Below are 17714 nucleotides of genomic sequence, written 5' to 3' on the forward strand. Positions count from 1 at the left end.
CACCAAATCAATCAATCCAATCCAAATATTATGACGAAAATAATTGTAATTCCAGAAAAGGCATTCCTATAACATTAAGTTCTTGCCAGTCAGAACTAACCTATGTATTCGCAATGAACAAGGCTGTTCACGTGTTCAGCCATTGACTGTTAGAAGGTTTGCTTTGTCACCCTAATGGGAAAACCCTCTACCGAATGGCTGAATTATAGTAAATACTGCTATACTGCTAGGGCATAATTCATCTCCAAGAAATGGAGCACAGATTTTTGCACTGGAAGTTGTAAGATACTTGTTTTACACAGTAACAAGTGAATTTTCTGTCGCTTCCGCGGCTCATGCTAAGTTGACGGGACGAGCAGAAGCCCCGCCTCCTCGCATTTCTAAGTGATGACGTCAGAGGACCTCCTGTCTGTGGAGAGAACATTTTCAAATCTGTGACGTAGTAGGTGAATTTCAGCGGTGTTTGAAGGCGTGTTTCTCGAGAACCGAAACAAATATCGCCGAGATATTTTGCACATCTCATGTTTGTGTCATTATCTGTAAAATGAATGGATTTAAAACGTTTTTCATGTCAAAGTGGAAATGTCCATGATACAAATTTTCAAGATATATAAGCTGAAGAAAATTGTAGTTTCTTCCATGCAATCCACTTACGTACTTATTTTTAACCACATAACCACCTACATATTGATTAGAGTTGTCATGAAATGAACTCAAAACAAACTTTGACCAACGTTTCCCAAGATGAGCACTGTTATCATGCTTTTATGCAGGAAGGAATTATAATGTGGAATTACTCATTACTGATGCCATAGGTTTGTGAAGGAGCCATGAAAAGAAGAAGCAGTTAAATTATTCTAGCCTGTGCATGACGTTGTCATTAAGAAAATTGCAATGGACGAGATAGGAATATTATGTCAAGATAAGGTGTGTAATTTGATTTTTTCTCTTTAATCCCAAAACTAACAAGTAAAATGTAAGCGTGGATATTTTGTTATGAATATGTAACGAGGTGTTACGTTAATTCATCTTTACCCGTACCACATCGTCGGTATTACTGAAAATGATAAATCTTGATATATCGAGACCAATATTGCAGATTTCATTTCTTTCATGCTTTCCACACCAAACATTGTGCTAATTATTGTATAGTAGGGACATAGTTGATCACTTTGGAAGGTAGCAAATGGAAGAATCATTTAATTTGGTGTAGTTTACCTCTCTCTTCGGCCACGATTTTTTTACTTAGCTTTCATCCACTTTCGGCTATCACGAAGATGAGGATGAGTGGTGATGTGATGAAATTGATGAAGGAATACTCACAAAGAACACCCAGCCCGAGATTCGAACCCGGTACCCGGAGCTTCGTAATGTATAAACCCCATTTCGAATACCACGGTAAATTTCGAGTAAGTTTTCTTCGTTTCTTTTTGCCTTAGGTAACACGCAATATGGCGGTCACAGTTTCACTACCGTACTTGGCATGCAGTGTTTCCACCCCCACCTACGTAGCCCCACAAACCATTGACGCATAGCCCCACGAACCATTTCCGGTAAGGTTAGGTTAGGTAGGGTCACATATAGGTTACAATAGTTAAAAATTGGTTTCGAAAAAAATATGCGTAGCCCCACACACCATTCTCTCACAGCCGCACAAACCATTGGCACATAGCCCCACAAACCATTTGCGGAAACGTACCTTCTTCAGTTACAAAAACACGTGTTTGGAAACACTGACCGGGATTATGTCATCACACACAGGCTACATCCACCTGGAAGTAAATGGATGCAAGAGCTTTCGTGCATCAGTCGCACATTTATATCGAAAAATAGGTGATTTACCAGCAAAATTCAATGAACGATGCGAGAAAATGCTTCCCCGAACTTCCACAAGTATAAAGAAACTGCATTCGGTAAGTAATTTCTCCTGTAAATTTAAAGAATTAAAATTTCGGTAACCACCAAACGTCTCTAATTCCCTTATTTTCGTATTTTTCACATTGATACTTACATATTCTGCATTCGTAAGGATTCTTCTATTTCGCGTTTCGTTTTTTGCAGGCAAATAATCTCAATTTTCGAAATATGGAGTATTTTTATTTTCTTCGCTTTTGCTTGCGTTACACGCGATATGGCGGAGAAATCTTGACTAGCGTAGTCCATGATCAGTGGTTATGCAGTGTTGCGACCTTCTTCATAGCAAAATATCTAGGTACTAGTATGGAGAATACGTAAGTACGAATGTCAAAAATTGACGAAACTCGGAAGTTATAGGTGTCGTGTGGTGGGTGTGTTGTGAAATTGGTGCCGGGTGTTGAGGATCCGGTGGAGTTTTTGGTTGCACACGGGGTGGTGAAGAGAGGAAATAAATGTGCAAAGTGTGAAATTGGAAATAATTGCGAATCATTGGCGCTAGCCCCACGAACCATTGGCGCGAGCCCCACGAACCATTGGCACGTGGATAGGTTAGTAGGGCCACGCAAAGGTTTCAATAGTGAAAAAGATAGCCCCACGAACCATTGGCGCTAGCCCCACGAACCATTGGCACGTGGATAGGTTAGTAGGGCCACGCAAAGGTTTCAATAGTGAAAAAGATAGCCCCACGAACCATTGGCGCTAGCCCCACAAACGATTCACGGATAGCCCCGCGAACCATTAACGGATAGCCCCACGAACCATTCACGGATAGCCCCACGAACCATTCACGGATAGCCCCATGGACCATTCATAAATAGCCCCACAAACCATTCCCGGATAGCCCCATGAACCATTCATGGATAGCCCCATGAACCATTCACAGATAGCCCCACGAACCATTCACGGATAGCCCCACGAACCATACATAAATAGCCCACGAACCATTCATAAATAGCCTTAGAGATACTGGGCGAAAGGGGGGGTTATAGCCCCCATCAACCTCACATTGAGCACGCCACTGATCCTGTGCACGTCATGTTGTCGCAAGTTCGTAATCAGAAATGATGAACAGTAACTCACGTTTATTTACGTTCTAGAACTGTTACACAGTTACAAAACCGCGTATTTGGAAACACTGACCGGTTGTTACGTCATGAAACGCTCGCAAATATTTGGTTCACGTAGTAGACAGACATCAAGGGAACAGCTTTCGTGCATTGGAGTGACATTAATGTCGAAAATTACATGATTTACCGGCAAAAAAATTTCAACGAGGTGAAAACAAACTTCCAAGACCTTCCTAAAGTATAAATAAACCCATTTCGGTAAGTACTTTCTCCTGTAAAATTGAAGAAATACGTTTTGGGGATACGAAAATTTTACCTTTAAAGAAATCAGTTTGTTCGATACGAGAAATTTTCCACTCTGATCCTTGTCTACAAGCTTGTTTTATTTACTTAAATTTCGTGTAAAAAAAAAAAAAAGGTAAAGTGTTCCCCTGTGCATAGCACCACGCCATGAAGGCGTATAGGGGTGTGGGGGTAACGCCCCACACTTTCTTGACCTGGTCGTGAGTGGGGGTGATGTGATCAGCATCACGCCCCTGACCACCTTTCCCCCCCAGGGTTTCCCCCAGGTACCCATGTTATTCGATGCTGGGTGGGTGCCGGGGCCGCTTCCATCGTTAGAAAAGTTCCTGGATTTGAACCGGCCGGGGATTTTGTTATTTCCATTACTACTTCGGTATGGTCCAAACACCTCTCAGTCGCTTATTTTGTCATTTTTAACATTCGTACTTAGATATTCTGCATTGCGAAAGATTCTTGAAGGTGGGATTTGGCTTCTTTCACGAAAATAATTTCAATTTTTCACATTACGAGTAATTATTGTTCTTCCTTTTTTCGCTTTCGTAACACACAATATGGCGGGTGCAGCTTGACTAGCATAGTGGATCATCATAACCGAAAAATGCCCCACAAACAATTTCATGTATAGTCCCAAGAACCATTCATGCATAGCCCCAAAAACCATTCACGGTAAGGCTAGGTTAGGCAAACATAGTTAAAATTTTGGGTCCTTGTAATATCAAGAATGTATATTTCGTTTCTTCATCTTCTTGCAAAAGAATGGCGTGGTTGGAAACACTGACAGGGTGTTACGTCATCACAACATCCAGTTCACGGAAGCAAATAAGAGCAACATCAATTTGTGCGTCGTAGAGATATTTTTCTTGAAAAACACATGAATTCTCGGTCAAATACATTCCACGACGAAAGAAAATACTTTCACAAACTTTCAAAATGCTACAGAAACTCATTCACGTAAGTAGTTTCTTCTGTAAAAATGAAGAAATCCGTTTGGACCATACGGAAGTGTTACCTTATTTCCTTTATATTTTACATAATAATAATAACCCGTGGCTCTACAGCCCGTAAGGGCCTTGGCACATCTCCTGACTGCCAGTCTCCCACAGTCCTACCTAGAGATGTGGAGTTCTTAAACCAGTAATGGGGTGACATGGGGTCAGCACGTCGAACCCCCAGCCGTTATAGGAGATTTTTATGACTGGATTACACTACTCACTCGTACCTCCCCAATTTCCTCACGATGGTGGGATGCCACCAGTTCTATACACAGGCCAAAAACCCAGGTACACTCGCCGCCCCGCATTCGGAGCCCAAAGCACAGCACCTGAGACAGCATGGCCATGGAGGAGGACTATTTAATTACTACCATGTGTGAAATTGTTCGTGTAACAAAATTTCAATATTATTGTACAGGGTGATCCATTTGAGATGTTAGAAAAATAAACATTTATACACAAGAGGTTAATGTATGTATCTGTGAGCAGTTTATTGTAATCTAAGCACAAAGGATGTAAGTTTCTAGTGATTGGAGGTTTACAGACTTCAGCTGTAGCATGCATGAAATACTCGAAAATTTCACATACCATCCGACATACTGTGTGCGCTGTTGTGACGTGACCACCACCTTTGTTACCATGCACATTAGCGAGTGGCTAAAGTCTGTAAACCTCCACTCCTTCGAAACTTGCATCCTTTCTGCTTATATTACAACAAGCTGCTCACAGATACGTACATTAACCTCTTGTGTATAAAGATTTATTTTTCTAAAATCTTGAATGGATCACCCTGTATTTTACATGCCTTTAATTTTTTTCTCCACTAGCCTATGCATCTGTCATTTTTGTCATAAACTGCTAACAATACACAGATCATATGTCATGCCTTTAAGACTTCACAAATATTATTTTTAAATGCCATAAAATATTCCCATTCATCTCTCTATGGAGAAAAGAAGAGAGGAATTAATTAAATATGGTTAACAAGAAGAGTGAAGTAACTAATGTGTTCTTCATATAGCTATATTCTCACAGCTGGTCCAACTGTTTGTATGTTGGAGCCAATGGCCTGTTTTATAAGTATTGATTGCTGACCTCCATGACGGAGTGGTTAGCACAGCACACTACCATGCCAGGAGTCCCCAGGTTGGTAACCTGACCTGAGCGTGGGTGTGCTATGTGTGTGTTCCTTCATCATATCAACACCCATCCTTATCTTTGCCATTAGCCAAAAGTGGCAGAGAAGCAAAGTAAAGTAAACTAAATCAACCAGTCAATACCTGCTGAACAACAGACCTTGAGGAGCATCACATATAAATTTCAGTAGTTTGGCACTTGCCCAAAAGATGTCTCTTATCTTAGACGACGTTCTTCCGTCGTACATTAAATAATAGAACCAAGAAACTACAGGCATCATCAATCTGTTATGCTAAAAAGGCTGATAACACTAAAAGACGGGCCCTATGGTTTGGAGAAATGCACCTATTGAATGAACAAGGAATTCGAGAAGAGATCTTGTAAATTTATTTGGCCAAAGTTCCTTTTGTTTTTTTGCAATTTCATCATGCTACGAATGCAATTTTTACATGGTTCGATTTTGATTTACGTCTGTTAACACATACTGCGGCATTTTAGCGATTACTTAAGATTTTGTTCAATATATATGCTTTCGTGGTTAGGTTAGGCAGGTCAGGTTTGGTTCTTTTAGCATTAAAATAAAGTCGCTAAATGCATTCTTCTAAGGTTTTGATCTACTTCTACATTCATTCCCACTACTCTACAATACTTACTGTTGCTTGTCAACTGAGAATACCTTGTCCATGGGAAGCACGCATGCTTGCCTAAGGTAATTTTTAAGTTTTTTCAACAATAACGTTTTTTTCGAATCCAAACAGTACTCATTACTTCAAGGAAGGTTCAAATTTCGTGTGACAATGATTTCCAAAATTCTACGATAATTAGACTTTCTGCTAAGAGAATTTGAAGAAAAAAGTCATAAAAGAATCTGAACCGTTACTATCTTTTTTATTTCGGAGTAAGAATCACGTAAATTTGTGCATCTGTGTATAATACAAAACTCGGTTATGTGTTAGTGCAAGAAATGTTTGAGTTTTACCAGTGCAAATTGTGAGAATTTGTGAACCCAGTTGATTGGTAATGTTCATTAAATGGACGTCGAACTTGTAACTTGTAATATTCCTTTATTTAACACAAGAGAAAAATGTTGATTGCAATTTGAATATCCGTATTATTGTGCATACATTATCAAGAATTGTGCAGCTCGAAGTGTAAACGTCATCGCCTTGTAATCAAGGGGTCCCGGGTTTCGATACCAGGTGGAGGCTCATAGTGTTTCGGATCCAACTTTAAACTGTAGGTCCAGTCCCAATTAGCCTTCCTGTGCATAAAGTGGACTTAAAACACCAAATCAATGAATCGAAGTGTAAAGGTCATGTTTTTATTTCCTAGCCACAGAGGATGTTCAGTTCTTCAAACCTGCATTATGTTCTGGTTTACAAGCATTATGTGCACAATGGTAAACATGTAGACATAAAGTCCATTATTGAATTCAAATGAAAACACCCAATCAAAGTTCAATCTTATAGTCATACTTATGTGTCTAGTTAAAGGAGATTTTATTTTTTCCTTAAATGTATCCATCAAAATGTAATGTGTTGTGTCAAATAGGTATATCATCTGTATAGTTTATAGTGTTCATTACCTTCAGTATGTCGTGCATTTGAATGGAGAGTAACTTCAGTTGTTAAATATTTATAAAGTAGTTGCAAAGTTTTTCATTATGTAGGTATTGATGTTAAATTATACACTGAACGTGTTTTAGTCAGTATGAGTTTAGTATTTATAATATTAATATAATATCAGTTGTGTAATAGTTCTACTATTTTTTTCACAATTACTGTGTTTTTAGTTGGTAATTTGTGCATGCTCTCATCACACAGGAAGAAAATAGCCAGGAAGCTCGTCCTCCACCCAGTTTCACAATCACTGATGATTTGGATGTTGAAGATCTCTACACAAGATACAAGGTGAGTGTGTGATTATGAATAACAGTTTTTAGTTAATTCCAAAGCAGATCTGTTGTTCCTGTGAAACAATCCTTCTTTTTGTGTTAGGTATGTCTGTTTATAGTCCCGTACCATGGCCGTGCATTCTGAGGCATCAGGCTTTGGTCTAATGGTACAGGATATGGGCTGGTTCAAGGGGGGAGGGAGCCTAACAACATTTCTCCTGAGATTTTGGCCAATGTGTATGGGACCGGTGGTCACCCACCATTGTGAGGAAATTGGGAGCTATGAATGAGTAATCTTAACCTTGACCCTCTGTACCCCCTAGAGAAAGTGAAATATTTTGTTGTTTATGAAATTTTTTAGTTGGTTTCACCTTGCGTAAGTCTATTACCTTAGCAGGTTACACATACTTTACCGTGAAGAAGAACAGCTTCGCGCAAGTGAACCTAGCACCCGAAACGATATTCAACAATGACAACTATAATTTTATGTAGTTAGGTTAGGAGTGTTAGGTTTGGTACCAATAGTTATTATTGACGTGTTCTTCACTATTTGAGTGTTTTAATAATATAAAGCAGCGAGACCACTCCCGAAATGGCAGGTTTTTGCTTACGCTGGTCATACTTTGTGATCGAATATCTCCGTTACTTGTGTTTTCCGCATGCTGGAACAAATTTTGGTACTAATCTGATATTCCTCGGACACATTTCTTCATTTTTACAGAAGAAACTACTTACGGTAATAAGTTCCTGTAGCATTGTCTAACATCTGGAAGGTGTTTTGTGTGATGTAACGGATTTCTTCAAATTTAAAAGTTTGGGGCTCATTTGGGGGCAGGTGACTCCGGCCAATTTCTAACAGGGACACTATAGATAAAGCCGGAGCGGAGGCGGGGCCACGTTAGCGCTTGGGGGCGGTAGGTGAATTACCCCAGGGGCTGAGCCCGGAATCAGTGGGAAATTTGGACTCAAAAATTTCAAACAAAAATAATTTTATAGTTTAAATTTCCCACCGATTCCAAGACAAAAAACGTGAATACACCTTAAAGAATGTTCAAATGCCAAAATTGACAAAACGAAGAAGTTATAGGTGTCCAGGGAATATCAGATTTTTACCCTAATTTTAACATCAAAATCTGTCGATTAACATAAATTTCAACGTAATTCTCAAGGGGGTACAGTGGGTAAACGGTAGGTAGCCCTTGTCCTGCAAGGCCTGTTGCACCACAGGTTATTGTATGTCTGTTTATAATATATATTTATAATTCATTAATTGCACATAATTCTTCACTATATTGTCAATAAAGATGAGTAAGAAAGCACAAAAACTCATGTCAAGCATGAGCATGGACATTGGGAAGGGGGGGGGGGGCGAACGGGTCAGTGGAACACCCCCCTGGAAATTGACATTATTCATGTAAAGATACAAGAAAGTCGAAGGTTTGTTACTCTTATTGTTAAGAACAGAAATTAAGTTTATTTAGTTAGTATTCAACGAGAATATTCAAAGTAAAAATGCATTGGATGGAAAACGTTGAGTGAAAAATACACAAACAAGGTTATATTCTACCATTTCATCCAAAGAACAAATGGTTCTACAGTTTTCAAAACTCTAAGAATTACAGTTGTAGGTGAGAGATCACACAACAAACTTTATGAAAAGAAAACAAAAAAAAAAACTAACCTTTAAAGCCTTTTCTTAAACGAAACATGCAAAAGTTAATATCAAAATACATTTCAGATTCTAACTGCATAAAATGCAAAAGAAATAATTGAAAATAGTTGTACTGGTATTCACTGGTTTGGTGGATCGAGTCTCACCATACATATATATTATTATTATTTCGAATAAAATTAATTTTTGTTACTGTTATTGTATAACAACATTTATAACCATGGTAATAATAATTATTTTTCGACTATTCACCTTTTATCATTTGCCCGACCCCCCCTGTAAAAATTTCTGGCAATGCCCGTGAGCATGAGGTAGCTTGTTAAAGTCAGTTGGATACAGCAAGCTTGTTTCAAGCATGCAGCTTTCTGCAAGCTTGGTGCAATCTTGTCATGTCAAATTTGCTGAAATTTTAACGTGCAGTAACTATTGGCTTCATTCAAGCCGCATACTGCACCAAGAGGATTGCTATGTCTGAGTGTATACATGGATTGAGTTTTGTCTAACTAGAACATCAATTTTTATCTAGTATGTACTGTGAAATATGTAGCAAAATACAGTAAAATATGCAGGCTGAAGCAGATGTGTAATTTCCAGAAAGCATAATATTAATTGCAGATATCAGTGAATTAATTCAACAAGGTATTTACTTTTATAGCAAGTGGGTTACCAAAATAGTTTTATTTCAATTTTGATCTAGTATTTCATGTGACGTAAGACTAACGTTGACCTGATTGTTTATTTATATATTCTTTGAACTTCTTTCTAACCATGCTGAAATTTCTGATTGTATAGTGGCTCTGGGGCTCACCCATCCTGAAATCAATGGGTACCTGGGGGGTAAAGGTGGTCAGAGCATGGTGCTGATCAGCACCTACAAAATGGCCAACATCGAGAATGTGTGGGGCCTATACTCGCATCCCCTAAAAGTTGAATATTTGGGAATTTTTTTCAAAGATAATATTAATTTAGGGTTTTGTGGTACAACCAAATAATCATAGGAAAGTGAATATATTTTGTAAATTCTGGACTACATGTGGTGTGTATTACTTTCAGAAATTGCAACGTCAGCTAGAATTTCTGGCTGTTCAAGAAGAATATATTAAAGATGAGCAGCGGAACCTTAAAAAGGAATACTTGCACGCTCAGGAGGAGGTGAAGCGTATACAGAGTGTTCCTCTAGTTATTGGGCAGTTTTTAGAAGCGGTTGATCAGAATACAGGAATTGTGGGAAGTACCACAGGTAAGAACTTTTACAAGTGAAAATATTACCCATATTGCACTCTTTGGAATATTAACACGTTAACTGCCACGTGAGTTGTATTTGACTCGCATGTCTCTTTGCTTTGGGAGCCTCGTGGTGCACAGGCAACTCATGCTACCATGCTATAACATACATGCTATGTGAAGAGTGGCACCGTGGACAAAATTGTGCAGATGGTTCATAAAAATCTTATTTAGTCATGTTGTTATTGTTACTATTAATACAAACAATTTATCGTGGATCAAATGAATTAATGTACATTAACTTATTTTATATTGATGTTTGGCTTTAAATTTCACTTAAATCTGACAAGTATTTAAAAAAAAAAACATTTTCCCTCATGAACTGTTTTCAAGTTTTTCCGATTGTGCTTTTGGCCTTGAATGTTTGCTGGCCAGCTCCTCGAACGATATCTGTAGAATAAGTATACTGCAGAGTCATGTTGCAAATAACAAACTATTCAGCCAAATATAACACTTTGGCGTGCATCATAATAATTGATTCTAGAACTACGTGAGTTGCATATGAAATAATTAAAAAGTAACAATTTTTCATCTAACCATCAAGAAACATGTTGCTTTGAACATTTTTATTATATTCTCGTGATAAAACATCATGGCCCCAAGGTAAAAAATAATACTGTGGCAGTCAATGTGTTAAGTGAAGAAAGCATTCTGTATATCATAACTATCCTTTCTATATTGAACTCTTTCAAGCACATACAGAAGTAAATATTGCGTACTAAGTATATATGTGTGTGTTTTATGCAGGTTTGATCTGCACTTGAAGCATGTGTGGTTTGAATTAGAAGATAACTATTGTTGTACATAGGATAACAACAATAATTACATTTCTTCATTCAAATCGAGGTTTGTTTACTTTTATTTAAAAAAAATATATACACACCTGCGCATACAAAATTACATTCAGGCCTCCCAATAGCATAGTGCTAATGCCATCACCTTGTAATCAAGGTGTATATTGCACATTGGTTTGGATCCCACTTTAAACTGTAGGTCCATTCCCAATTAGCCTATCTGAGCATAAGTGGACTTCAAATAATTTTGGGAAATTACATGCACATCTGTATCAGTTCTCATTGCTCAGGAAAATCTGTAAAAATAATGTAATTTTGTAAAAACATTGAAAATCCTGGAAAAGGCAAATCTTTTTTACTTGGCAGGAAAGTGGATTACTTAAGACTTATTTATTAGCATTTTAAAGCATTATCGAGTGGCCTGGAATTTGGTGTGGCAAAATGAGTAATAAATCGTGAGGGGATTGGTTTAGTTGGTGTGTGGTATCTTAATTTTTGTTTCAACTTTCATGCAACAGATTTCAGAAAACTCTTCTGAACTTCAATTTTGCAAATTTTATCCATATATTCCTTTAGTTTTTCTGGTGTGCTTGAAAACATCAAACATTGATTTTTCTCAATCGTTTACTGTTGATGTTAGTTAAATATTTCTTAACCCTTTAACTAAGGAATTTTCTGAAGAAGTCGCTACTTGAAAATGTAGGTATTTTACCAGAATTCCACTGAACAAAATTAACTGAAATAGAACACCATTATTGTCTGCAGTATTTTTTATAGAATTGCTTTCATATCTCATGACAAATGTAAATAACAGCACAATGCTGATGGCAATTATCCGTGCTTAAGGAGTTATAATAATTTGTGGATACTGGTTTAATTCATGGGTAGGAGGTATACTGATTTTATCGTGTTCGTTTGTCAATCTTCTCATGAACAATCCCAATACTCAATTTTGCAAGTTCCTGGCAGATGTACTGAATGAGTTTAAGTGAGTGTTTAGTAAGTGTAAGCATCCAGACTTGTGGTCATCAAATTTTTGTTTCTAGGGTAAATGGTATGAGTTTCATGAATCATGTGGATGTACAGATTTATTACTGCTTGTGTGCCACTGTTCGCAAATGTTTGGCCCAGTGTATATTCATTAATTGTTCTGTTTGGCAGGTTCCAACTACTATGTGAGAATACTGTCGACTATTGACAGAGAGCTGCTGAAACCTTCAGCTAGTGTTGCCTTACATAAGCACAGCAATGCGCTTGTTGATGTTTTACCGCCTGAAGCAGATTCCTCGATATCTATGCTTCAAGCTGGTGAGTATTTGTTTATAAATTTAGTACAATTTTCAGACGAAAGTTGTTTCAATAAACTATGATTGGAAATTGTCCTGCCTTGTGGATATAAGACGTCATGCTTTGGGCTCTGGCTACGGGATGCGCACAGGTTCAAGTCTCCTAGGGGGAAGCATAACTTTTCTCCTGGGATTTCAGCCTGTGTCACTGGCTGGCCGTCCACCATCGTGAGGAAATTGGGGAGCTACGAATTAGTGTAAACCTGGTCATGGAAACCCACAACAACGACTGGGGTTTCATCGTGCTGACTAGTCATCACCCCGCAACTGGTTGGATCACCTCCCACATTTGCAGAGGGAGTGAAATCGGCAGTCGGTAGGCAGACCCTGGTCCTCACGGGTTGTTGCACCATGGGTTATTTTATTTTGTGATTGGACATTGGACGAAATTTTGTGTCCGGAAGCAACTAATCGATTATAATGGTTTAAAGCTAAAATGCCTAGAAGAAAATAATTCCAACGTGCTGAGAATGTAAGGTAGTTTTATGTTTTTTTCACAGATTCAACTTCAATAAATATATATTGTTAATTTATTTGCTGACCTGAACAGGTATCATAATTAAAGAAACATACAAGAAATATAAATATACAGTGTATTGTGCTGTTTTCTTCCTTCTTTGTTCAATTACAGTATGTGTGCATGTAACTGAATTTCGCTGTACAGAGCTATATCATGGCATCTTACTTGATATTATTGTTCTTATTGTGTTTAAATTTGTATGTATAGTAGGGTCACCTCACTGGCTGCAACTTAGTGTTTCAGGTTTTGGGCTTCTCGATGACATAGCATATGGTTGTCACCTTGTAATCAAGGTGTCCTGGGTTCAATATCCTGTGGATGCACATAGTGGTTCGTGTCCCACTGTAGATCCAGTCTCAATTAGCCTTTCTGTGCATAAAAGTTGATTTAAAGACAAACCCAGTTAATTTTTGGATAAAGGGGCCAGAATTAATGTCCAGTATTACTGCATATTGATGAAGAGTGCCATACCAAGTGGCATTCGCAAGAAAAGACCTGGGATGTTGTCTGGAAATATTCACCATGACAATGCCCGGCCCCACACATCCAATTTGACGACAGCTGGGAGGTTTTTCTCCGTGCCTGTACAGACGAGACTTAGCCTCTAGTGCTTATGACCTTCTCAAGAGCATCTAAGGCAATAAATTGAAGACAGATGAAGAGAAGTGAAGGAATCAGGGATGTCAAAGGAATTGGGGAGCTTGCAGCAGTGCCTGGATGCACACAGGAAATACTTCGGAAAACTGACATAGTTTGGTGCTTGTCAGACTTCCCATTTTCTCCAAATAAAACTCTTGGCCAGCCTTCAATGATACTTGTAATTAGTCTGAATCCTAAATAAATGTTTTCCAGATACGGCCTTTCCATGACTAAATAATATGATATTTCGACTACTTCCACCATCATTAACTCTTCTATTATCAGGAAGAATTGTAGTGCAGTGGTAGTAATGGTGGGGTAGAAAAGTGGTGCAGGAACTGGATGAACTGTGTCTCCTCCATTATCAGCAGGAATTGCACCTTTTGGGGTTAAAGCATGTGATATAATTACAAACAGCTGTCACCAATGCATTCAAGAATGCCATCCATACATTGCATTAGTGTTTGGTGAAAGTTGTTTGTAATTGTACCTCTTTTAATGTAAATTTTCTTCTTAACTTAGATTGCCTCGGTTTGGCAGAAACACTGTTCTGAAACTTTTCAATTGTACAGAAGAAAAAAGAATAGAGCTATTGAATGCAAACAATGTATAAAATATTGTGTTTATTTTCTGGGTTATCTCAATGAAATGTTTGTGAATACTTCTAAAAGAAAGTCATAAATTGTGATTCCTTGTGTAAGATAACATGACAAGGAAAATTGTTGAAATTTACCCAACAACATAGAATGAAGATATATATGAAATAACGTAACACATCATCTCAATATATTTTGGTGTATTTGCATAAAGCGAATACTGTGACCAATATTTCCATGGTGTAATTACTGTGCAAGAGTTCCACTCCATCCTGTCATTTGTTCTTGCAGATGAGAAGCCAGATGTCCAGTACTCAGACATTGGAGGGATGGATATGCAGAAACAGGAGATCCGAGAGGCTGTGGAGCTTCCACTCACTCACTTCGAGCTGTATAAGCAGATCGGAATTGACCCTCCAAGGGGCGTGTTGATGTACGGGCCTCCTGGTTGCGGTAAAACCATGTTAGCAAAGGCTGTAGCTCATCACACTACAGGTAACATTTATTTTTATTGTATATAAATGTTCCTTGGTTGTTAATACTTTGTGAAACAAAGTATCGTAATCGCTATTTTTAAAATTACATTGTGAATTCAAACTAGAACAGTGTTTATTAATCGCCAGGCTGCAGCCCAGTACTGGGCTCTGACATCAATCATACCAGTCCGTGAGAGATTCTCCTGAAATTCAACATTTTTTTTGCACAGTAATTTTCATTAACAAATTTTTACATTTGTCAACTTACAGCAGCACAAGAATAGTACAATGTTAATAGTTATAATTTATTATTACATATTTATTGTTATTTATAATCACTTTTAAATTATAAACAATTAAGATTTTCTATAAACAATTCGGATGCAAATATTGGCTCGATGTACATTAATTGCATATAAGGTAAAATATAAAGAACTTCTGAACTTGCCATGGTATAGCACCACAAATTGTTATTCGTATTTCAGCTGCATTCATCCGAGTCGTCGGTTCAGAGTTTGTGCAGAAGTACCTTGGAGAAGGGCCACGAATGGTTCGTGATGTATTCAGGCTGGCGAAGGAAAATGCACCTGCTATAATTTTCATTGATGAAATAGACGCCATAGCAACGAAAAGATTTGATGCCCAAACGGGAGCCGATCGTGAAGTTCAAAGAATTTTACTGGAACTTTTGAATCAAATGGATGGGTTTGATCAAACAACAAATGTGAAGGTATGGATTTAATTCTAATTTTGATATAATTACAAGTCATGGTTTGAGGTGGAATTTACCATATGTTGGTATAGTATTAGATCTGAATAAGAGTTGAGTCCTTGTTAGTTTTTATCCTTTTCTCGTATCTTTCAAGAAGAGATCGTGATAATCTATTCCAGACTGATGAAAACTTTAAGTTTGATTGTTAATGAAATCGAAGTTGAAAAGATTTTCACTTCCTGAAAAATTGGTGGAAAAATCAGACCACCAGGTATCAAACATGGATCATTTGTTATTCCGAGCCAGTCATCTATCACTAAACTACTACTACTCACATTTCTGGATATGATATGCCCATTCCAAGTCATCTGCAACATCAAGTTACCTGTGGCTATCATATGGGGCAACTAGTGTCATCTCTCTGCAATTGAGAGAACTACTTGAAACTGAATTAACAATTAGAATAGTTTAAATGATTAATTGATTTCTTCCTGAAAAGTTAGTGAATTACAAAGGATTCTTAGCAGTGAAATTTGAGGTGAAGCCACTTATTTTCCCACATTATACATTCAATCTTGATGTCCCAACAAAATGTTATAAAATTTTCTTTGATTTGATATTTTCCTGCATTTTAAGTTTTATCAGCTCACTCCACTGAAAAATGTGAAGTCGAGGTTTCACTTTAATCCACAATACAGCTGTCTTTTTTCGACTTCGTTGTGCCTGATCCAAGTGAGAAGTTTATGAAACTTCACTTTTCTTCCACTTTTGCCTAATCACAATGATGAGGATGTGTGATGATATAAAGAAATTGATGTAGGGATACTCGCAAAGAGCACACATGGCCAGGCTTGGATTCAAACCCAGTACCTCTGACATCTTTGCTTGCTGTGCTAACCACTCCACAGAGGTCAGCAAATTAAATAATGGTGAGTAATAATGTAAACAATACAAAATTCATCTGAAGATGAGGGAAGAGATGCTCTCCAGAAATGCATTGTTAGAACAGCTGGTTAATAATTCCAATTAAGGCTCGGCTAGACCTTTGGCAGCCGAATAGGCAATTTTTTTCAAATTTTCCTCTTCGTTCGAAAAACTTCTTGGATATTTCAAAATATGAAAAATTACATCTGCTTAGAATTCCTTCTAGAGCATTGACGTGAATTTTCATGTAGTTTTCTTTCAATGTTATCTAGATATAATCAAAAGTTTAATAGACTTATGTAATCAGGAAAAGTGGCAGAAAAGCAAAGTAAAATAAACTAAATCAATCAATGCTAAAGGTCCAGAAATCTATAAATTCTAATGGATTCCACAACAGGACCAGAACCTTTTTTCTTCCACAATTTAAATTCGGTTCCAAGTTGCATATTGTTCCTGAACCGGAGTTGAATTTATTTAAATTCCTGGACCTTTAACAACTCTGCTGTGACTCAGTTGAATTGCTGGAAGCTTTTAGTGAGACAATAGTAAAAAGCAGATCATAAATGGCAAGTAATGCTTAAACAATTTAACATATGCTCATCCTATTGGAAAACTATCGTAACAGGCTACTTATTTATTCCACAGGTGATTATGGCAACCAACAGAGCTGATACGTTGGATCCTGCCTTGCTTAGACCTGGACGACTTGACAGGAAAATAGAGTTCCCGTTGCCAGACCGGCGGCAGAAACGGCTTATCTTCTCCACCATCACTTCCAAAATGAATCTCAGTGAGGAGGTTGACTTGGAAGATTATGTCGCAAGGCCTGATCGCATATCTGGAGCAGATATTAATGCTATTTGCCAGGAGGTAACTATATTAGATTATACATAGAAATATTTCTATACCTCAAAGTCCATATCAATGCACGGTGTCGATTATTCAGCCACTGACAAATCATAATTCTTTATATTCACTGTTACATTTGTATTTGCTTGTTCGTACCACGCTGACAAAATTATTCATTAATGTTGTACTAAATAGTAAGAATTGTGATGACTGTTTTACTTCTTTTTTACAGGCAGGAATGCATGCAGTGCGGGAGAATCGATACATTGTGTTGGCCAAAGATTTTGAAAAGGGTTACAAGAATAACATCAAAAAAGATGAATCAGAACATGAGTTCTACAAATGAAATTATTGTGAGGGCTTCGAAACTAATTTGTGTGTTGTTATAATCAGTTTGGAAAAATGTAACATTAAATAAAATAATTTTTTTCAGTCTTTGACATTTATTATAGTTTTTCTTTCATGCATTATTTACCAATTTTAAAAACACAGTTTTGCACTTTGAGAAGTCCTTTCTTGCTATAAATCAGATCTTTTCTGTATAACTTTTGTACCTAATTGAACTGTATTTTTATTTCTGGCACCATGTTTG

At 37.5% G+C, this 17714-nt stretch overlaps 1 protein-coding gene across 1 annotated transcript; it reads left to right on the top strand.

Moving 5' to 3' along the window:
• Positions 1–850: 850 nt before the first annotated feature.
• Rpt3 (26S proteasome regulatory subunit Rpt3) lies at positions 851–17562 on the top strand. Its single transcript, XM_083114132.1, has 8 exons — positions 851–927; positions 7240–7326; positions 10036–10222; positions 12222–12368; positions 14453–14656; positions 15123–15367; positions 16919–17143; positions 17355–17562. The coding sequence occupies exons 1-8, from the start codon at positions 895–897 to the stop codon at positions 17466–17468; spliced, it is 1242 nt and encodes a 413-aa protein (XP_082970258.1). The 5' UTR covers positions 851–894; the 3' UTR covers positions 17469–17562.
• The last annotated feature ends 152 nt before the right edge of the window (positions 17563–17714 follow it).

This window comes from Lepisma saccharinum, chromosome 28 (assembly GCF_977018435.1).
Source record: "Lepisma saccharinum chromosome 28, izLepSacc3.1, whole genome shotgun sequence".
NCBI classification, from domain to species: Eukaryota; Metazoa; Arthropoda; class Insecta; order Zygentoma; family Lepismatidae; genus Lepisma; species Lepisma saccharinum.